Source organism: Trichoderma atroviride, chromosome 1 (assembly GCF_020647795.1).
Source record: "Trichoderma atroviride chromosome 1, complete sequence".
NCBI classification, from domain to species: domain Eukaryota; kingdom Fungi; phylum Ascomycota; class Sordariomycetes; order Hypocreales; family Hypocreaceae; genus Trichoderma; species Trichoderma atroviride.
The window spans coordinates 937322-958702 of NC_089400.1; the positions used below are offsets into that span (position 1 = coordinate 937322).

At 51.4% G+C, this 21381-nt stretch overlaps 7 protein-coding genes across 9 annotated transcripts; 4 read left to right on the top strand and 3 right to left on the bottom strand.

Annotated features, from left to right (window-relative positions):
- The first annotated feature begins 1203 nt into the window (after window positions 1-1203).
- TrAtP1_000367 (uncharacterized protein) lies at window positions 1204-4610 on the top strand. Its single transcript, XM_014091730.2, has one exon. The coding sequence runs from the start codon at window positions 2744-2746 to the stop codon at window positions 4172-4174; it is 1431 nt and encodes a 476-aa protein (XP_013947205.2). The 5' UTR covers window positions 1204-2743; the 3' UTR covers window positions 4175-4610.
- On the bottom strand, window positions 4588-6821 carry TrAtP1_000368 (uncharacterized protein). 2 transcript variants are annotated; one of them, XM_014091729.2, is made up of 3 exons: window positions 6583-6821; window positions 5027-6458; window positions 4588-4965 (listed from the first exon to the last, which is right to left on the bottom strand). In XM_014091729.2, exons 1-3 carry the CDS (start codon window positions 6592-6594, stop codon window positions 4829-4831), a joined length of 1581 nt encoding a protein of 526 aa, XP_013947204.1. In that variant the 5' UTR covers window positions 6595-6821; the 3' UTR covers window positions 4588-4828. The 2 variants fall into 2 exon arrangements, with proteins under 2 accessions (XP_013947204.1, XP_065966622.1); XM_066110550.1 differs by having other exon boundaries at window positions 5027-6592.
- A 234-nt stretch (window positions 6822-7055) lies between these two features.
- Window positions 7056-9516, top strand: TrAtP1_000369 (uncharacterized protein). 2 transcript variants are annotated; one of them, XM_014091728.2, is made up of 3 exons: window positions 7056-7226; window positions 7308-7605; window positions 7659-9516. In XM_014091728.2, the coding sequence occupies exons 1-3, from the start codon at window positions 7164-7166 to the stop codon at window positions 8981-8983; spliced, it is 1686 nt and encodes a 561-aa protein (XP_013947203.1). In that variant the 5' UTR covers window positions 7056-7163; the 3' UTR covers window positions 8984-9516. The 2 variants fall into 2 exon arrangements, with proteins under 2 accessions (XP_013947203.1, XP_065966623.1); XM_066110551.1 differs by having other exon boundaries at window positions 7056-7605.
- Window positions 9517-10140: 624 nt separating this feature from the next.
- TrAtP1_000370 (uncharacterized protein) lies at window positions 10141-13366 on the top strand (the record flags this gene model as incomplete). The annotated part of the gene is made up of 4 exons (XM_014091727.2): window positions 10141-10188; window positions 11694-11856; window positions 11920-12744; window positions 12807-13366. The coding sequence occupies 4 exons, from the start codon at window positions 10141-10143 to the stop codon at window positions 13364-13366; spliced, it is 1596 nt and encodes a 531-aa protein (XP_013947202.2).
- A 785-nt stretch (window positions 13367-14151) lies between these two features.
- On the bottom strand, window positions 14152-15284 carry TrAtP1_000371 (uncharacterized protein; the record flags this gene model as incomplete). The annotated part of the gene is made up of 2 exons (XM_066110552.1): window positions 14152-14513; window positions 14588-15284. 2 exons carry the CDS (start codon window positions 15282-15284, stop codon window positions 14152-14154), a joined length of 1059 nt encoding a protein of 352 aa, XP_065966624.1.
- A 134-nt stretch (window positions 15285-15418) lies between these two features.
- TrAtP1_000372 (uncharacterized protein) lies at window positions 15419-17638 on the bottom strand (the record flags this gene model as incomplete). The annotated part of the gene is made up of 2 exons (XM_066110553.1): window positions 15419-16890; window positions 16966-17638. The coding sequence occupies 2 exons, from the start codon at window positions 17636-17638 to the stop codon at window positions 15419-15421; spliced, it is 2145 nt and encodes a 714-aa protein (XP_065966625.1).
- Window positions 17639-18009: 371 nt separating this feature from the next.
- Window positions 18010-18360, top strand: TrAtP1_000373 (uncharacterized protein; the record flags this gene model as incomplete). The annotated part of the gene is made up of 1 exon (XM_066110554.1): window positions 18010-18360. The coding sequence occupies one exon, from the start codon at window positions 18010-18012 to the stop codon at window positions 18358-18360; it is 351 nt and encodes a 116-aa protein (XP_065966626.1).
- Window positions 18361-21381: the final 3021 nt, after the last annotated feature.

Below are 21381 nucleotides of genomic sequence, written 5' to 3' on the forward strand. Positions count from 1 at the left end.
GGTCTGTGCCAGAAGGCTATTTTCTTTGTTTCCTTCTTGATTGAGATAGTAGTAGTAATCTGGGTACTGGGTAGGTAAGGTATTTAAGATTATTTTCATCAAAGGAAGACTAAATATAGGTGGGCTTATTGTGCGGTTTGGGGCTCAGATCTGCCATGTGGCCGTGCTGACTCTCTCTCCCGGTGCACAATGTTGATCAGTGGCACTACCTGCCTACTTCATGTTGCATATGCAGCATCTGTGCCTGAATATCTGCTTTCGCACGTATCTGGTTATGGGTCGAGATATTGTAGATCGTCGAAGGAAGTGCATGTCTGTATCATTTTAGGGGGGTTTTTTGGTCTTTTCTGTAGATGGCGATCTTATATGCGGCAGTGCTTAGACGGAGGTTGGGAGGTTGGGTTACAGAAAGTATGTGCAGCTTACTTGATCTAATCATTGGGTTTTGTTTTGTTATTAAAATATCTGTACGTTATGGGAGCTTAGTATATTTAAAGATCTGATTTGTACAAGAGTAATATAGAGTGAAGAGCCATGAACTCAAATAAGAAAGGATGGCTATTCTGCTCTCAAATGACATCATATTAGTTGAGCCTAGAAACACCATGAATGTCATCAACTAACCTGATGGGTTCTTACCTGACTTGCCTTCTTAATATGGAGCAAAGTCTCTCGAGCATAGCATGCAAGATGGGCTCACATATGGAGTCATGACATTCCTATTCGACTCTCCACACCAGGGTTCTTACCACGTAGTATGGTATACCGTAAGAGATGAGTGTCATCAGCGAGATGTTGCTATTTATGTCTTGAAACGGGTTTTTGTGACCCTGGTATGATTCTAGCTCAAGTGCCGCGTAGTAGCAGTACGTAGTCTAGTATATTCTTATTTTGGCCTACGAGTCAGTGAGTGGCTTATGATAATGAGACGCGTGCGTTCTTTTTCTTCTGGAATCTTTGACAGGGTCACATCCCGGCGCAATCTGCCCAGATTTGAAGAGGATACTACTACTACCAACGAAGCATTTTTGTGGAGGATTTTCTCCGGGGTCTGGAATAAATCTACGGGTACGATAACTGATGGCTTACATGTTAGATGTAGACGTCTCTGCATGGGCGGTAAAGATGGAGAACTGGTTGCGAGCTGCTTTGATCGCCAACAAAGTAATTGAAGCTGAAATTGAAGAATTAAAATTAAATTCCGTTGAACGTTGTAAAATCTCTGTTCAGCTGCTATATCAAGCCAACAATAGTCTACATGTCATGAGATCCAACAAGCCCAATATCAGGAATTCTTTCATTCGGTGCCGACAAAGTACTTGCGTGCCCGTGCGCATTAATAGAATGACCTGCGCCCCACCAAGCGGAGGTGGTCAACAACTGCAATTGGTGTACCGGCCCGGCTCTTTTTCCGCAATGTATGCCTCGGCGCCCCCACAATAATCACATTTCCAGGGCCAGGGACATGATTGCGTGGAGTTTTAAATTTGCATTCTATATTTAGTTTTTTTTTCTGGTCCCCGCTTGTCACTTTGAGCCTGAGCAACGATACGATGCGGCCTGTTCCGGGGAGGGGCGAGAGGCTCGTGGCAAACACGATGTGGCGAAGATGAAATCTGAAGTCGAAAAAGTCGATTTCGCTGTAAGGACCGCATCTGCAGGTTGTGGAGGGTGGGAAGCAACACCAGTCACCACTGCTACTTATCTTTCACCAGCGACAAGGCAACGGCTTCTCTGGACGCCACATTGTGACAGGCGCTCTGCGATTGCCGACGGCTGCGGTAGCGCCTCGCAAAACGACTTGCTCATTGGCACGGCGGCGTGTGACAGCAGCAAAGGCCGTGCAGCCAGAGGCCGGTTCGCTGCGCTACAGCATCCGAAGCTTAGGCGCGGACCATTGGCTTCAGGGGGGTTCGAGGGCTCAGCGCTTACCCGCAGGCTCGAAATAGCAACACGAGCCACTCACGGCCGCCGTCGACCCTCCACCAGGCGTGGCCCTCTCGACGTCTCCGCTTCCCGCGCCTTTGGTCGCCCCTCGCGCCTATCCGGAGGGGAAAAGAGAGAGAGAAAAAACTTGGACTTCATGGGGAGGAGAGGAGAGGAGCTGAACAAAGGCGGTTCCACTTAATGGCGGTGGCGCAAAGGGAAAAAGGAGAAAGGAAAGAAAGGAAGCTGGGCGACAAGTGCGGAGAAGCTGGGCCATGGGAGCGTCGTGGATGATGCAAAACATGCGCGGTTGTTTCGTCGTCACCTGTATATAGCCGCCGAGGATCCCGCCTTGCCTGCTGTTGGACTTTGTTCTGCGGCATTTCTGATTCTTGTACGGGGGGTAGATAAACCTCGTACTCGTAACCTTGTTTTGTGTCTTCTTTGTTGGCTGGCTTTCTCGTCTTATAACGCTGTTCATTAAATTAACCCACAGCGCCGCGCAGCACCGCACAGCACAAAGCTTATATTAACATCCACCAATACGAAGCGCGCAACCACCAAGACTTCTTTCGGATAATTACGACTGGGGCTGCTGATCGATTTCGTGTTGGGCCGATCGCTTGAACGAGAGTGTCTGGATATCGCCTCCTTTAAGCCAAGGACGTCGTCTCTTTCAACGTCGACTTGACTCACCCCACTCCACCTCTTTCATCTCTCGACAACTCGACAACTCGACATCTCATCTATAACTCCCACCTCTCGTCTTGATACTGCATCATTACACACGACATCGAACATCACAACTATCCTCGCCATGGCGTCTCAGCCGCTGCACCAGAGCCCGCCCAAGAGGCCGCGCCTGTCGCTCAAGATCAACACCTCCAGCCCCTCCGTCGCCAGCAGGCCGACAAGAGGCTTCCAAGTCGACCCTACCGACCGCACCGCTTGCAACACCTTGTCCAACGTCTACGCAACTGCCATTGAGAGATCTACGCCAGTCCAAGCAGAGCCCCTCACAGCCATCAACACGCTACAGTGCCTGTCGTTGAAGACACCAGTTGTGTCTCGAGGCCCCAAGCTGACGCTCAAGACTCCCATCAAAACTCCATATGTCGCCGATTTTCCAGCGACACCTACCACGGACACATCAGGCTCGCCGCCGCAGCAGATGGAGATTGCCTTTCCCAGCACCATGACGCCAACACCTCCCATGTCTGCTGGCGCCGTTGACTCCAACGGACCCAAAGCCTTTTCTTTCTCACCCAAGGACCTCTCTTCTAGAGCCAGGGGATATACGGTGGCCTCTCCTTGCTCTCCCGTCGAGCCTCTTCTTTCTAGACGGCACATCATCCCGTTCAATACTGGTGCTCCGGCACCTTATACTCACCCTCACACTCTCCACAGCATCTTGCGAAACTCTCCTCTTCCTCCCAGGACGGCCATCCCCCCTTCACCGAGGCGGCAGTCCTTGAGATTGCAAGAAAGAGCCGCAAAGCGAGTGGGCTACAACAACCCTCTAACCCAGACCATCATCACCAACAAGTACACAAAGTCACACATCGATCTTCTCGTCGAGGAGGCTTCACCTGCCTCGCCGTCATTTTCGCCCATCGGACTCGACAGGGGGATCAACCTGAAGCAGGCATTCTCGCCCAACGAAATCGAAAATGGGGGCCAGACGCCAGGCCCCTTTGAGGACATGCGACGCAAGCTTGCGGCTTTGAGTGGCAGTGCAACATCTTCGCCCTCGACAACGCCCGGCGGCAGCAGCAGCAACGGAGGCATCCGCAAACGCAAGCGCAAGGAGAAAAAACGCCAGTGGGTCTGGACAATTGGCGTGGCCGACGAGGAAGAGGAAGATGACGAACGCGTCGGCGGCGCAATCGCTACTTCGAGGGCTGAGGCATCTGCCTCTGCAAGGGCCAGGGCCAAGATGCCCAGCAGCAGCGGCCACGACGATGAGGCTGTGCCCAGGGCCGCGGTGGAGGTGCCCGATATCCAGATGGTGCCTGACACACCGACGGCAAGCATCGAGAGCAGTGCCGATTCGGCCATTGACATTGACATGTCTGACGCTAGCAGCGTCATTTCGGAAGATTTCCAGGGCTTCTCTGGGCCTTCCCTGGGATATGATCTCGACATGAAGACGCCGACGGAGCCCAGGGCGCAGTGCAATAAGCGGAAACGGGATACGCCCATTCCAGAGCTAGCTGAGGCGCAGGACGCATCCGTAAGCGTGAGCTAGGCTAGCCCATGTTGATGAATATATTTCATCAAAGGGGTTCTTAACAAAAACAAAAAAAGAAAGAAAGAAGAAAAAAATTCTTTCATGTATTTATAGCCAAAGTCCTGTTGGAAAATAAGGAGACATGGCAATAGGGTTGATGAAACAAAGGCATCGGGAAGGGAGTTTTTTTTTTTTTTTTTACTATTTCATCCTTCTCTTTTGAAGTAGCATTTTCATTGGGAAAGCAAGCAAAGCAAAGCAAACAAAAATCGGGTTGCATTTTATGAGAAATGAAACTTGTTACGAACTGTAAATTTTGAGATGGGAAACACGAGATTATGGTGATGAGGGGGTGTCATCTTTTAAGGATATTATACCAACTTTTTTTAATTAGTTTCTTGGATATATCAATACTACTGGGCTTTGATCAGCCATACACATCTTTTTCATTCTATTAAATAAAAAAAGAACATCTGTTTCATGTGATGAATAGCCTTTATTTAATAGCCGTAGAAGAGGACATTGCCACGTCCCCATTACATCAGCTAGACTATATTCCATAATGCTCCTTGGGTAGATCTATGTTCAAGATTCTTTTCCCTGTCTTTCCTAATCTCCCCTTTTTCTTTCTCCTCTTTTCATTTTTTTTTTCTTTTTAGATTTTATTTTAGTCTATGCCTTTTTTGTAGATTGCTGCTGGTCATAGTAAATTTCCTCCGCTGAAGTGATGCACTGCATGTTGGCACCTAGCTTGTTAATGGTTTCTTGCCACTCCTCATACTCGTCAGAGTCGAATACAATGCCGCCGCCTAAATCACAAAAATTAGCTTTTCTTGAACAGTTTGTAACATGAATGTAGCTCAAACATACCAGCTTGGAGATACGCCACGCCGTCCTTTGTCATCATGGTCCGCAGAGCGATACAGGTGTCCATTGCGCCCTCAACATCCTCGCCGTTCTCGTCCACTCCTCCGTAACCAAAGTATCCAACCGCACCGGCATATACGCCGCGCTTCTCCTGCTCCAGCTCGGCGATGAGCTCCATTGCGCGAACCTTTGGCGCTCCGGACACGGTGCCGGCCGGGAAGATTGATCGGAAGGCGTCGAATCGGGTCTGGTCTGGGCGCAAGACACCGGAGACTTGGGAGACGAGGTGCTGCACGTGGCTGAACTTTTCCACCACCATGAGGCGGTCGACGCGGACGGTGAATGGGTCCCCGACGCGGTTGACATCGTTGCGGGCGAGATCGACGAGCATGACGTGCTCGGCCCGGTCTTTGAGCGAAGAGCGCAGCTCGTTGGCCAGGCGCTCATCTTCCTCTGGCGTCGGGCCTCTCTTGACCGTTCCGGCGATGGGGTGGGTGATGATTCGGCCAGCTTCTGACTTGACTAGCAGCTCGGGTGATGCGCCGACAATCTCAAAGTCTTGGCAGTCGATATAGAACAGATACGGCGACGGGTTGACGGTTCGCAGGTGTCTGTAGATGTTGAACGGGTGTAGGTTGGTAGGACGAGCGAAACGCTGCGAGGGCACGGCTTGGATGATGTCGCCAATGACGATGTGCTCCTTTAACTTTGTAACGTGAGCCTCGTAGCCTTCGCGGCCAATGTTGGACTTGTACTCTTGGCCCAGCTCGATGGGGCCCTGCTCCGGCAGGGGAATCTCGGGGCTGTTGAGAACGCTGACCAGCTCGTCAATGGTCTTCTTCGCCTCGTCGTATGCTGCTTCCAAGGTCGTCTGTCCATCTACGGGAACCTTGACGTAGCTAATAACCTTGATGACACCGTAAAACCTGTCAAAGGCGACAATCGTATCGTATAACATGAACAAAGACTCGGGGATCTTCAACACATCCTTCATCGGCCGCGCAGTCTTGGGCTCAAAGTATCGCACGCAGTCGTAGCCAACATAGCCGATAGCTCCTCCGGTCAGGGGAGGCAATCTCAGTCCCGGAACATGCGCAACAACATGGCTCGCCAATTCCGCCTCGAGCGCAGGCAACGGGTCCTTCTCTTCGCCGTAGCCAGGACCGGTCGTCAGGATCTTGCGCGGGCCGGCGCCGACGAAGCTGTACCGGCCGACCTGCTCGGTGGCTGCTGATTCGAACAGAAATGAGTATGTGGAGGAGGCGGAGGACGTGGATTTGGCATGCGCCGAGACTTTGAGGTAGGCGGCAGAGGGGGTGATGAGGTCGGAGGTGATTTGGCGATAGACAGGCACGAGCGTCGGCTTCTTTGCGCCGTCCTTGGTGGGCTTGTTCAGGAGGTCCTTGACGGCGTCAAGTGACGGGACGATGCTTCTCTGTAGGCATGGTAAGGAATGATGGCCATACTAGCACATGGCAGAGCAGCGAAATGTGGGCAAAAGGAAGGACTTTGACAGCTCTTATATGGGGAGAAGAAAAAAAGTTGACTGGCTAGCTTACCACATGTGCCATCGCAAGGATGTGAAGAAAAGAGACGAAGAAGAAAAGTTTAGAGGGTTATCTATGGGAGGAGAACGCTGTGCCTCAGGCTGAGAATCTCAAAGCGTCCGTGTCCGAGTATCTGCATATGTGGAGGACGAGTCTGCAATTACGCAATGGCCAGATATAAGAGCCGAGAATCTTGGAGTTGTGACTCGAACGCATGCGACCCCACCAACTCGAGTTCTGGACTTTTAGTGATGGAGGGGCAAGCAGCGTGGCCGGCACCGGCGATCTTGGTGAGGACTCTAGCGGCTGTCAGCGGTGCTACAGCGCCCGTTTAGCGGCGGAGGAGCACTGAAGCCAGCTATGAAGGCGCCGCTGGTGGCCTCTGATTGGCGCAGAACCCTGGCATAGGTGCGTCTGGTGGGCCAATTCACGGCAATTCACCAAATGGCGTTGACAAATGTGCGCCTCTGCATTGTTCTACAACATGTCAATATAGCCAACAGCCCTGGTTGCAGCACCAATAAGGCGCCGTTCCAGCCCTCAGCCGGCCGTGGGTCGCGAGCCAACATCTCAGGGAAGATGCCGCGGGAAACATGGACGGCAAGGTGGTGAAAAGGCCGCCAAAACGCAAAGAAGACCGAATCATTCTGCAGTTTGTCCGTCTCGCCGTCTCAACGCCCGTCGTGATGCGAGATGTTTTACTCATTACCAATACGATGTACTAAACAAACGCACAGGACTACGACTGCTTCTACGCTCAAGTATTTGAGAACAAAAACCCGGCTCTGAGGTCAAAGCCGCTCGGCATTAAGCAGAAGAACATTTTGGCCACCTGCAACTACAATGCGCGCCGCCGCAATGTCAAGAAGCTGATGCTCATCTCGGAGGCAAAGAAGATTTGTCCCGATCTCGTTCTTGTAGACGGCGAGGACTTGACGCCGTTTCGCGATGTGAGCAAGACTTTGTTCAATTTCCTGAGATCTCACTCCTGGAATGGCAAAGCGGAACGGCTGGGCTTTGATGAAGTCTTTTTAGGTGCGTCCAAGATCAATGGATTTACCATGGGTACTTGCTAACACGCTCCGTAGATGTGACTGACATTATCGACTACAACATGTCGTGTCTCAACCGAACTTCAATGGCCGAGTCGTTCTTCTATCTATCCAGCAAGGACCCTGAGTTGGGCTTTCCGTGCGACTTGACCTCCATTGCAGGCTGTGTTGTTGGTGCCACTGTCGAGGACGTGGATTTGGAGAGCCCTACATATTTGAGGCACCTCTTGGGCTCCCACTTTGCCCAATACCTGCGACTAAGGCTGGAGCAAGACTTTGGTTACACATCGACTTGTGGCATCTCTACAAATAAACTTCTGAGCAAACTTGTCGGCAGCAAGAACAAGCCGAGGAATCAGACAACGCTGCTTGCTTTGACCGATGACGATATCGTGAGCTTTGTGGATGGGCACAAGCTTCGCAATATTGCAGGAATGGGCTCCAAAATCACACACGTGCTTGAGTCACACATTATGACCAAGGAGCTTGAAGACACTGGGCCCTTTGATTCTCACGTAACGGCACGAGAAGCTCGTCTCCATCCAACCATATCCCCGTCCTTCCTTGAGGTACTTCTGGGTGGCCCTGGCGCGGAAAGAGGCATTGGGTCTCGAGTTTGGGGCTTTCTTCATGGCGTGGATCCTACAGAAGTCAAGGAAGCAAACGACGTCCCTTCCCAAATCAGTATCGAAGACACCTACGGCGGTCTTCAAACGATACCCCGAATTACTGAAGAGCTTCATAAGCTGTCGTGTTCTCTAATCCGGAGAATGAGAGTAGATCTTACGATCCTAGACCACGGCTCAGACATACCAGGCGGTCAAAAGTGGATTGCAAGACCAAGGACCCTCCGACTCTCAACTCGATCTTGGCCGAAGTCGGATGCCTCCCAAACTCGAGACTTCAGTCGTGTGTCTCGGTCAGGACCGCTACCGAGTTTTCTATTTGACCTAAAAGCTGACATTGATGAGCTTGCTCAGCAACTAGTCGCAGAAGCGTTATTGCCACTACTCCGCCGCTTACAGAGTGAAAAGGGTCAGACGTGGAATTTGCAGCTAATTAACATTTGCGCGGCAAACATGGTTGCCGGAGCTACTGATGACAAGACGGGAGCGGGACGAGACATTGCAGTCATGTTCAAGAAGCAGGACGAAGTACTTGCTCCATGGAGGATTGCGTCCAACGCGACTGGCGAAGATGAGAAACTCGCAAAAGACGAAATGGAGGACGATATATCTGAAGATTTGGATTCTGACATATCTTGGGAGGCCTCGGATAGCTCCATATGCGTTACCTGCGGCCACTCTATACCATCGTTTGCGCTGCCCGCTCATGTAAGGTATCACGAGTTGGGCGAATGAGTTTATCTCGTCTTGCTGCCAGTCTCATTAAGAGAAGTGACTTTCGACATTATCGGTCCACGCCTTAATATTTGCACTGGGTGCTTCGCAAGCAGCAGTTGGCTTTTCTGTATCACGTTTCTGTACGACGATAAGACGCGGAGCCGGAGCCCGCTGCCCAGTGGTATGCTTTTGTACTCTGTGCGTCTTCCGGGGGGCACAGGTTGATTGCGATTTCTGCGCAACACGCGCATCAAAGGATAACTTTGTGAATAAGGCGGCTTGAGCTATGTTGTACCAGCAAATATGCGACTCCTTTGTGGAATATAGAGGAAGCCAATAGGAGGATCATTATTCAAGAGACAGGATTGATTGTGACTTGTTTGTCTGCACGACCAAGAAAGAGAAGGGAGAAGGGAGAAATAGGAGAGATGCGTAGTAGTATATAATCAGCTTATTTAAACGTAGCGACAGTAATTCAGAGTGGCGCCATCGACCAAGCTTTATAGACTCATAATATAAGGCTGTATCGGTAGCCAAGGCCGTAATCCAGCAAACAAACTGAAGTAAACCGGGATAAGAGCCGCCTCAGCCATGTTTGTGGGTGGACATGCAGCTTGTTCGTGCTACAACCGTGTATCACAACTCGACGCTCCGTTGTCAAGCTAATTTATGGCGGCCATGTCATCACCTTGCCACGCCCGGCTCAGAGGATATTTGTAGACAAAGTCATGGCCATGCAAGTTCGAAACAATACATTGTCAAGGACAGCTGGGATCGTGAATCGGTGCTTTGCCTGGCAAACAGTATTTTTTGGAGGTAATGAAGCTCCGTCAAAGATGCTGTACATAGCCGTATGAAATAAAGCAGAAAAGGACAGAGTAATAGCTTGTTTGTCCCGCTGTCCATTGCACGTCTTGCCGTCGTCTCTGTGCTGGGGATGCATCCGCGCTTTTTATAGCTCTACTTTGGCACGCCGCTGGGGATACTCTAGCCATCAGAGCTTCCAACTTCTTAAAAATATTAGGATTTCCTTGTCCCTCATTGAATATGCCACTTGTTGCCTGCCTTTCTTTGCCCATCTATCTGCTCACCGCATCGCCAACCCGTGGTTATCTCCATCTTCTATCAGGCAATTTACAAACGAACTGGACTCAGGAGACGGCTTCCAACATGCAATGGACGGCACGGCTCACACCGCCGTTGCAACTTCAGTTTTGGCGTTTGTGGGAGCACCGAGTGCCGCCTTTCTATCGCTGAGGCCTTGTGACGTTTCTTTTGTCCTCCATTTCCAACTGTGTCTGTCTGTTGATGTTTCAATGGAGACTGTCTTCTCCCTCTCCTGCTGCATCACTGCTTGGTGCACCTACCGCGGGAAGTAGTCAAGTTTCTTTTATCGTGCAATTTTTTTTCTCGCCCTTGGTGTGACAATATTCTCCGTGAATCCTCTTCAACGTGCGTGATGAAGTGACGTTTGCTTTTGTTTGCCCCCAAGTTTCCATTCTAGATCCCCGTTTCTGTGTTTATTTGCCGGCCAGATATCTTATATCCCATATGCCTGCCTGTTTTCCAGCCTTTTGTATCACAACGCCCAGCAAAAGAAAGGGAAATGCTCTGTTTTCGTTTACACCCTTCTCTTGCGCCTGCCTCCTCCACGATTCTTTCCCTTCCGTGTTTTTTTTTTTTTCATCTCTTCTCTGTTCCTTCCATGTACGGTTTGCACGCATCATTTACTCCTGCCATTGGCTTTGGGGTCGGAAACTGGCAGCCACCTGGCAGCCAGCCAGTCCCAAATTCACCCACGCGCCTTCCTCTTCTCTTCGCTTCTTTTCAGCTTCTGCTTGCCTCACTCTTTGTTCAGATTCTCTTTCCCTTTCGCTTCCCTCCTCCACATTGGTTCTTTGTTTTTATTTCTACATATACCAGGTAGGCTTTTGCCTTTCTTCATCACAACATCAACGAGAGTGAGATGCGCCTGTTCTTTCTCCATCTCCCTTTACGGCTTCAAATCATCTGGCCAGGCTTAGCCAATTCCTCAGTCTCTTCTTTTCATTCCTAGAGAGACTTTCCGTCTGATTACTTCCATCAGCTGCTGGCCGAAATAGTTGGCACCCATTATTCAACTCCTCAAGAATTCACTTATCCGTGACCAGCCTCTCGCCTACCGAATCTTCACCACTTACAGAGCGGATCTCTGAAGTGGCTGCTTCTTCAAGTTCGCCGATTCACCAAGTCATCAGGCCTTTTAGAAATTAGAAGCTGTTTCTCATTGCATCTCGCCTGGCTTCCCTCATCTTGAAACGATTGAGCGTCAGAAACCAGAAACCGCCCGTCATGGCTCGAGGACGTGGAGGTAGCACTCATGGCCAACGCCGGCCAGTCGACTTGACTGGCATTCTATCAATAGCCGAGAAGAATGACTTGGTAACTCTAGTCAATGCCATTACGGAGAGAATGGCTAGAGATATTAGCAATATCTTTGACTCCCCTCCAGTTGCTCCACTCCAAAGCGACCATGATCACCACCACCACCACTGGCTTCTGCTTTCCCTACATCATCAAAAACAGCACAAACCAACCTCCCATTCACTTATGGGTATAAAACGAATTGGTTCCTCAAAGCCATTTGATAAGACACACGATATCATCGAGAAAGAGGAGAAAGAAGCCATGACGCCGCAGCTGCGTGAGCTAAAGAAGGAGGCTTTGATCTTTTTTTCGCAAATGGCAGACTATAGTCTTGCAGCGTGTTCGAGATATTGCCGTCAGTGATCAACCAGGCCCTCAGCTAAGCATTCGTGGTCGTGGGCGTGGAATTAGAGGAATGCCTCGAGGGCGAGGTGTAGGTGGTCGTGGCGGCGGCATGATGCGCAGCCCCCTGACTCTGGCAACAGGTTTGATGAGCCTTCTTCCACGCATCTCTGTTTCTAGGTGGCGGTATACTAATTATTACTTAGGACCACCGCGAGCACCGTCCAATTATGTGGACCGTAGCCTAGCTACTCAGTTTCCCCCGGTTCCCAACGCTCTATGGACTCTGGATATGGAGAAGCGTAGGCTATTGCTGCATGTTGTGTTTCTCGTTCTGCTATCGATGCAAGAGTACACAGCAAATGCAAGACACCTCATACAGAGCCTTGCAACTTCTTTGAACCTCCCACCTTGGGTATACCGAGAAGAAGAACTACGCCTTGCTCGCGGGCTAGCTAGGACAGCTCTTAACCTCTCTGAAGAAGATGCGATTGCACTGAAGAGTGAGGAGACGAAGACATCTCGACGCTGGAAGCTTGGGTTGGGAAACAATTCGGGAAAACTTGCTGCTCCTCTTGCTGCAGTTGGTATCGGTGCGGCCCACGGTGGTCATGGACTCACTCAGTTTACAGCGGCAGGGCTATTGGGAATAATGGCCGATAATGCACTCGCAATAGGCAGCCTCTTCGGCATCAATACTTTAAAGCCGTTGGGCAAGATGATGGAAACTTTCGCTCGAGAAGTTACCGACTTCGCATTCATTCCCATTCATAGCACGGATGCGTCTGAGTACCGCGACCCCCGAGTTATTCCAGCGGAACATCGAAGACTTTGCCTTACCATCACTATAGGCGGATATGTCGTTGGGGATGAAGATATCACAAAAACTTGGCAAAGTCTAGGTCGCTATACCGAAACTTTTGTTACGCGGTGGGAAACTGCAGCCCTCACAAGCCTTGGCGGCTCCCTTGACACTGTTATAAAGAGCAGTTCTTGGAGCAGTGCCCAGGCAGAGATTAAAGCTCGCACAAGTAAGCATATGCTTTCCAGACTTGTCATATCCTATACGGTGATACTAATTGCATTCTTCCAGTTTTCTCAAGCCTTGTGGACGCTACCTGGCCCATTTCACTTCTCAAAGTCAGCAAGATTTTGGACAATCCTTGGAATGTTGCGATAGTCAGAGCAGAGAAGGCAGGGGCTGTATTTGCTGATGCCATTTTGCGACAAAAATTTCATGGAGACAGGCCAGTCTCGTTGATTGGATACGGCCTTGGGGCCCGTGCCATCTATACATGCCTCATGGTATTAGCAGAGCGCCGACAGTTTGGAGTCATCGACTCAGTTGTCATGATGGGCTCCCCAGCACCGTCGGAGAGTCGCGTATGGCTGACGCTCAAGAGTGTTGTATGTGGCCGCTTGGTCAACGTCTATTCAGAACACGACTACATGCTCGGATTTCTATATCGAACTGCCAATATTCAGTTCGGTGTCGCTGGTTTGCAGGAAATCCAGGGAGCAGATGGAGTCGAAAACTACAGAATGAAGAGCCTTCCTCGCGGCCATCTGACCTATCAAAGCCAGGTGAGTCAGATTTTGAAGAATATTGGCTGGGAGGATGCCACCGCAGATGCTGCCAACGTGGGCAAGTAAAACTTATCGGATTGTGTACCCTCATTGCTTGTTCAGCCCTTATTTCCCCCCGGTTTGTCCAGCGGCTCGTGCCGACAGATTGTGTTTCGTAGTTGGAGGTGACTTATTCGATTTTCAACACTGAGCTTTGTTTTTTGTTGCTGTTCTCAGATGCCTTGAACAGCACTCTGACCGAACTGTTATTGTATCTATTTAGCTATCATGCACCAGCAATTTTTGCTATTGTTTATAAATGGGCTGGTCTCTCCCGAGGTCATAGGTGGTGGGGAGACAGCAAATGGAGAAGAAAACACAAATTCATGTATGAAATTAAGAAAACGAAGAATCGAAATAGTCCAATTAACAAAGAGCTGCCCTGCCAAAAATGTGTTCTAAAAAAGCAAAAAAGAAAAAACCAAGCTTCCCACGCCATTTAGGTCAACCAGTCAACCAACGATTTGGTTATATGCCGTCGTATGCCTCCCTCCTCACCCGGAATGAATCCATGCATGCCAGTGTCTTTTTTTGTTAACAATAAAATTATCTTTGACCCATCCGCGAGTATGTTTGCGATTTCGACAATAGATTACATCGATGCGTAGTGATTTTATTATACATTTGAATTTTACCCCTTCTTCATCTTCTTCACCTTTTTTTTGTCTCTGAATGCCAAGTTTTGTCATCTGCAAAGGAAAAAAAAAGCCCCTTATTGAGGTGTGCCGCCTAGCATATTCGGAACTTGCTTCCGAGCAACTCCCTTGGGGCCACGAGGCTCGATGCGAGGAACTCCCTGGATAGCGCGGGGCTCACGCATGAGCGACCTGTCCAGACGAGCCGGCATGCGAGTCACAATGGTGTGGTACTCGCCGGGGAAGTTGCCCTTTGGTAGAGGCACCGAGGCTGTGCGCCAGATGTGCTCTGAAGTATCGCCAAGATAAGGGGGGGATCTTGGCGCCGCTGCTAGATCCGCCAGTGTTGCTGCGGCCTGAAGGTGAGAGGCCCCATGAGTTGGTACCACCGCCGCCACGGAGAGTGGACAGACGGGACAAGCTGGAAGGCAGGCCAGTGCGGCCACGACCTTTCTTGGCCATGATGATCTCGTCAAAGAGTCGGATATCGGGGTCAGAGGTAAGTTTCATTTCTCTTTCATGGACGAATTCGTTGAATGCTAATAAGAAAAGGGGATATTAGTTCAAGTGTCAAACAGAAGAGAAAGGAAGAATCATTAAATGCAGAGCTTACCTTGTGTCTCCCGCATCATTGTGACATATTCTTGTTGATCGTAAGGGAGACTCTTGATGAATCCATCCATGTCAAAGGAATACAGCTGGCCACTGTTCTTGTGCTGCTTTGACGGCTTGCCCAGATATTTGCGGTACGTGTACAGCAAACTGGCGAGGCATCGTACAAACGCTGCCCGGACCCGGTCACCATGGAAAGCGTCAGTACAAACCAGGGATACGAAGCCCAGGCACCGGCCGTGGGCCACAGTCTTGCACGCTCCACACTTGTAAAACCCATCACCTTCGGATCTTTCTTCGCAGATTGTGCACACAGAAGCTGTGTCTTTAGGGTTCCAGTTGAAGCAATGCCCCTCTACCCAGACTGTTGTATCAGTGTTACTAACTGGCTGAACCTGCATGCTTGGCATAATAGTCGAGGCCGCTAGAGTGGAAGCCGCATATGTCGAAGGAGCATAGCCCCCTCCAAAAGAAGATCCAGAATCCAGCGTTGAGATGGATAGGTTTGCCTGGTGACCATTCAAGAATGGAAGACTGGGTCGATGGACGGGCTGAGCCTTGTCGACGCCAAAGGACGAGCTTCGTCGACCCTTGTCTTCTCCAAAATGCCCCGATCGCTTCTCCCTGAGTGTTGCGGTCAGGGCAAATCCTGAGTCGCTACGTGAGACCGGAGTGGACGGCATGGGAGGAAATTTCATCGAGACCGGAGATACGGAAGATTGAGGGCTGGTTGAACTTGACTTGCTGGTTCCTGGCCGATCAGGTTTGCCATTGTCCACCGAGGACAGCGAAAACCCGTTAAAGGCCGGAGGCAGCAGATCATTAGGGGGGGTCAGGGTCCGCAAAGCTGGACGAGTTTTGAGACACCCATTTGCCGAGAGTCGCGGGGGGGAGCGACGCTAGTGAATAGAGATGCATTCTCCGATGAGAAAGAATCATACGGGAAGGCCTCCATTGCGTAGGGAGGAGGTCCGGTCGTGACGCCATAGCGTAGCTTGTGAGGAGCCGCTACCTGCAGCAATGACATCAACTTTCGGCGATGCTGTCGCGGCAAGCGGTTGGGCTGCGACGTGGCATCAATGGTGTCCTTGTCAAGATCGACCAGGACGTAGTCATCTTCAGGAAGATCGATTCGCTCGTAGCGGCGCTCAACACCGACAATGTACGGGCAAGGCGCGTCAAGAGCAGAGATCAACCTGGCAGGTAAGATGGGGATAAAAATGCTTGCCCATTTCAGAGGGTACAAGAGACTTGCAATAGCATGGCAAGCCAAGTGCAGCATGCTGGTGTGTGAGGAGAGGAAGATGATGCGAGATTCAGACATGGCGTATTCAAATAGGGCCACTATGTTCTCAAGAGAGAGACATCTAAACAAGGCGTATATGTCAATGGTCCGAGAGCCGGGAAGCTCATTCGCTGCTTCTTTACGAGCATAAAGCCGCAGCTCCCGTACACCAATCTCAACCTGAGTCTTGGAGCCCAGGGGGCTAAAGGCTTCTGTGCATAGATTGACGACGTACTGCTCCAAAGGCTGCCATCGGCCTACTTTGGGAGAACTTGGGGGGATCCTGAGCACGGCACCATCGGTCATGGGAACGACAATTGCCTTGAGCCATTCTTTCCAGAACGCCATGTTTGCGGGGTCTCGTCCCAGGATACCATAAGCACGCGGAGCCCAAAGTCCACTCTCGCCAGTGGTAAGACCCTCAATTCTAGAAGCTGCACCGTGTCTCAACGGTCTAAGCATATCCGTCATGAGGCTGATCTTTTCCTCAACAGTTCCAATCTGATCCTCAAGCCTGTCCCGAGCAGGGGTGCCCGAGGGAATTGTCCCAAGCTTGGATAAGAGCTGCGACAAATGCGATCGCTCGCTGGCTAAACGCACTCCCAAGCTCGCTGCGAGCTCCCGCTCTTCATTGGACATGTGGCTCTGTCGCCAATCCTCACATTTACGCTCAACAGCCTCTGCTACATCGGCAGGCAGCGCTGTCCACACAATGAGTGTGATTCCATAGAGCTTAGAGTTATCATCAGACGTCATGGTGAATCCGTGCCACGTCGTTCGCGGCCGGTCATCAGACGAGACGATTTGAACGTCGTTGGGGAAAGCAAACATGGGCACGTAGTCGGGGAACTTGCCTCGTCGAGCAACTTCGTCGATGGCAGTCTTGGGGGGGTACCGATCGAGAAGCATAGGCTCAAATCGTCTCTTGAGAGGATGCATGTCGGGATCGGTGTTGAGAGGTTCGGGAGGAGGGATGACAGAGTTGTAGTTGCTCAGTCGTCTTGTGGTGCGTATTGAAGCTGGTGTGAGGACAGGTTAGATGAACGTCGAGCTTATTGCAATACAAGGGGAAAGAGACGAGGGATCACACTCACGAGCTCTCTGTGACATGGGCCTGGCAACACTGGGCTGCTTCCGCAGACTGTTCATGTCTCTAAAGCTGATCTTGCGGCGGATGCTGCCCTTGATGCTCTTCAGGGGGCTGACTCTTCCGCTGGGGTCGGCGTCATCGGCTCGAATGCGTTCGGCTCGAGGGTTCACCATGGGCTGGCGCGCCTGGGTCTTGGCTCCAGCACTGAAAGAAAGGTCTTCCAGAAAGTTTTCTCGCTCGGCAGCAAACTTCAGAAGAGCCTTGTCGAAATCAAAGTCCCCCATAAGGCCAAGGAACTCGCCCATCGAGCCACCCGGGAATAGGCCGTCGCCATTAAGGACGCCATTGCCATTAGCAGCGGCCGGCTTGGCCTTGATTGTGGCGCTGCTCCTGTTGCTTCTTGTGTTGCCGTCATCCTCCTCGATGGTATCGACAGAATTTCGGCCGTCCAGAGAAAGCCTAGAGAAACGACTGGCAGAGTTCTGGCGAGAATGGCGAGCAGCCTTTGGCTTGGTATGATTGCTAGCAGCATCTTCTTCCTCTTCAGGCTCTCCGTCTTCGGCAATGGTAGTCGTCTCGACGGAGTGGCTTACAGACGGCAAGGACTCATCGTAAACCACCGCCTCTATGCCGGCGATCCAGAAGTATTCCGCCAGGGGAGGTGATGAGCCCTCCATGTCATATCAGTGATTCGAACTCTCAGCGTAGATGCGGCGATTGGTGCTTCAACAGCAGCAGCGATGTGCAATGGTAGCCCCTCAGCGGGTTGCACCAGTCTTATGGCAACTATTGATTATATTCGCCCGCTGTGCTAACGTTCAAGTGTTTCTTATTCTCGTCTCGGCACAAGAGCCTCTAGTCGGTGAACGGCGCGTGGCACGTTGGATGCTGCCACAAAGTTAGTAAGGGCATGCAGGACAGGCCATGGAGCATGTTTGGCTGGTTAGTGGCATCACTGCCGCCGCAACCAAGGAAGGCTGTGAAACAGGCACGCACCAAGACACAAGCAGGGTCCTTTTTCTTCTCCTTGGTCTGCTCAAGGGAGGAAATGCACGAGGAAAAGGGCGTTGGCGGGCTGCAGAGCGTTGTTCGTGGGATTGGACAGGAAAAAAAGGCGTTTGCCGTGGGAGGGGGGTTTGGTGAGCCCCTTTGGCGCGGCAGAGGTCGAGGATTGTTCTCTGGGATGCTCGAGGTCCCGCAGGCGATTCAGACACCGCAACTCAGCACTGGACTGCCAGCTCTGGTCGACGTGGCGGACGGATGCATTCGCGGAGCAAGAAAACGGCCTGCTCGAGCGGTGCTGCGCGATGCAGAGCAGAATGCAGGATGCGAAATGCGAGGAATCGAGGGGATTTCGAAAGGGGAGGAAAAAGGGTCGCGCAGGGCCCCGTCCAGGTAGCACGGAGTGCAGGTACGGGTACAGGTACGGGCACCACAGTGGACTGCTAAGGCCTGCTAAGGCCTGGGGGAATTTTGGGGTGCCAGCCGGTTTGGCACCGATCTGCGCCGGCGCTTGCTGGAGCCAGCCAGCGACAAGCGAAAAAGGGCCTGGTGATTGCAGGTAGCGCTACTTGCGTCTGTGGCCGCGACCCAGTACGGGTACAAAGATGCTCCGTGCAAGCAGGCACGGCTGCAAATGCAGTTGATTCGTATCAAGCCGCAGGTGTCTGGGGCCAATCGAGTGGCAGCAGCATTTGCATGATCGGGCTCTAGCGCTGCATCACTGGCTGTCGCCTTTTTTCAAGCGTCCGGGTACAGGCCTGATTGCAATGCCTGCCTGCAGTACATGCAGTCGCCTGTATCGAAATCGAAATGGATGCCACAGGTACCAGGGTACGCAGTACTCACAGCGCAAAACCTGTAAGGTACCATGTACTCCTTGGCTAGCGTGCAAGTTCGGAAGCAAGCCACCCCGTCGAGCCGTAATAAAGGCTCTAGCCCGGCCGGAACTTGTATTTGCGTGTCGGGCTTTGCCTGAGGGGCCGCGGGCGAGCACATGGGCGGAGCAGTACTCTCTACATCGGCGAGTACTGCCGTGGCACTCGCCTTGTACATGCTGCCCAAGTACTGCGTGTAATGTACAAAAATTACCCAGTGTCAGTATTAGTACTATATCAAGTTGGTGGTGATATTAGGCAGATGTCTGCTCAAGCCTGAGTGCGCCATTGGCCGGCGACTCTCGAGCAGTGATCACGTCCAAGATGGGCGATGTGGACAAGACTAGTTTAGGCCTCTACGGGGCATGCATCCCGCAGCAGTAGAAACAACTGCAGGCTTGGCCCTCTGTTGGCCGTCCAAGAGCTCCATACCGAGGATGCCAGTCGGTGCAGATAGCGCTCCTAGACCTGCAAGTTTGCACAGTCCACGTGTCTGCCAGCCGAATAGACTCCCGTCATCATCATTCGGAGGCTTAGAAGGTGTGGGAAGAGTTGACAAGAGCCTTTTCGAGCCTAGGCAGTAAGCACTTTACACATGCCAAAGGAAAGGGGAGAAGGTGATTTGACTTTTCTCCAACGATTACCGTGCAGATCAGGGTACCTGCCGTTGTAGGCATTTGACGGGCAGATCTACAGGTACAGATGCAGTAAGCAGGAACTGACAGTCACTGCCTGAGGTTGGCACATTCGTAGACCTTCCTCTAGACAGCTTTCTTTCGCCTTGTATATCCTACCTTCTCTCTTCAAGATGGACACTCCAAAACGAATCGACCAGCATCTCTTTTCCGCCAGGCAAAACACCAGAATCGTTGCCAGCCCTAAGCTTAAGCCTCACATGCCTTACCAAGGATGCTGGTACTAAGCCGATTAGAGCTACTGCCAAGGTCACAACACGACGCTTCACATGAGGCTAAAAGCGCCAAAAGGAAAGAAAATTCTTCAAACACGACCTTCAAGGGACGTACCGCGAGATGAAACGCAGCAGCATGCATCCATCGGCATGGCGTTTGGCGATCTTGAGCCAACCAAGTGCTAGCAAGGCTGTACGAAGTAGGTACGCGGGCAAACAATTCTACACCCACCCCAGACTACAAAGCTGATCCGAGAGCCAATCTCGAGCTCCATATTCGATGCTCCATGACTTGCATGCTTCATGTATGCACATGTACAAGTACGGAGTAAGCTGCAGCTCAGGAGCTCACTAGCACCAGTACAATCCCGTCTGTCGCTCAGAACACGAGCGATTGCGGCCAGCCACGTCGATGCAACATGCTGTATGCGACAGAGTGCGATGAAGAGAGGCGATCAACAGGCCAGGGAGTGTGCATCATCTAGCCTTCTCTGAGCCAGTCCGGGCTTTTCTAAGCAGAGGTGCCCCTCTGTATAGTTCCCAACAGCCATCCTTGGTGGGAGACCTTGATGACCATCTGCACCAATATCCAGGATTCAGGGATACCCCTGGTCGGTTTAGGGCGGTAGGCGCGCCTCGCGTCAAGTGGCGGGCTCTCTTCATCGGCCTTCTAGCGGCGGCTGATGACTCCTGGGAGTACAAGTACAATGCTGCTACAAGCAGCACTGTATGGAGGTGTTATGATTGATCGATAATGAAAGGAGCTCTCTCACCGCAACTGCATTTCGTCTCAGCATAAGCAGCTTCTACTTATACGCATATGCCAACTCCTTCTTACCTAGCCTCTCAAAACATGCCAATAACGGATCAAGCAGACTCCCCAGATCGGCAAAGAGCTAGATACCCAACGATAATCAGGCACCGGCCGGTGTAACAGACAGCTTCTGTGGCCACCAAGATGCAGGTACCGCCAGGCACGCGAGCGACATGGCGCCCATAGTACATGCTCAAGGCGAAGCACATGCTGCAGGTACTTCATCCTCGAGGCCTCAGTCTTCAAGGCCGTCTCCAGCTAGCCCCTGGACTAGGTTACTTTGGCCCCGGCCAGAAAGCTGGAGCACGGACCCTGAATTTGAAGGGTGCGCAAGTTCGCACTAAGGAGAGCTCAGAGTGCTTCGTATAACTACCTAGCATGGCACAAGATGGTTTTTACTCCATAGCTACCTCTCCGTAATATGTATGGAGCAGGCTGCAGAGCCTTTGAGCAATAGGAGAGAGGGTCCCGTTCTTATTCTCATTGCACTAGCTCAATACTGCTGGACAGCTTTGGGAGTTTTTGTCTTGGCCCTGTTTGCCGTTCAAATACTACCTAATACTCTCCCTTCGACGTATCCCGAAACAGAGCCAGCACTTTGTGACTCTGAAACGAAAAAGACGATAGCAATCCACGGTCTATTTTCAACTCTTTGCCTTATGGTCGCTCCCTTTTGCTTTGTACCTCCTATGGGGACCAGTCCTGCTTACACGAGGAGGCAGTTGGAAGAAAATAGATTCAGCCCGTTTCAGGGCACCCCACATATGATGTATCACGATCTTAGCCACCCACTTAAACCACTCTCTCCCAATTAATCCT

Coding starts and splice junctions, on each gene's coding strand:
- TrAtP1_000368 (XM_014091729.2), bottom strand. Junction 4,966..5,026: donor CGTGGCGTATCTCCAAGCTG/GTATGTTTGAGC, acceptor TTTGTGATTTAG/GCGGCGGCATTGTATTCGAC.
- TrAtP1_000367 (XM_014091730.2), top strand. CDS start 2,744: ATGGCGTCTCAGCCGCTGCACCAGAGCCCGCCCAAGAGGCCGCGCCTG.
- TrAtP1_000369 (XM_014091728.2), top strand. CDS start 7,164: ATGGACGGCAAGGTGGTGAAAAGGCCGCCAAAACGCAAAGAAGACCGA. Junction 7,227..7,307: donor ACCGAATCATTCTGCAGTTT/GTCCGTCTCGCC, acceptor ACAAACGCACAG/GACTACGACTGCTTCTACGC. Junction 7,606..7,658: donor CTTTGATGAAGTCTTTTTAG/GTGCGTCCAAGA, acceptor CACGCTCCGTAG/ATGTGACTGACATTATCGAC.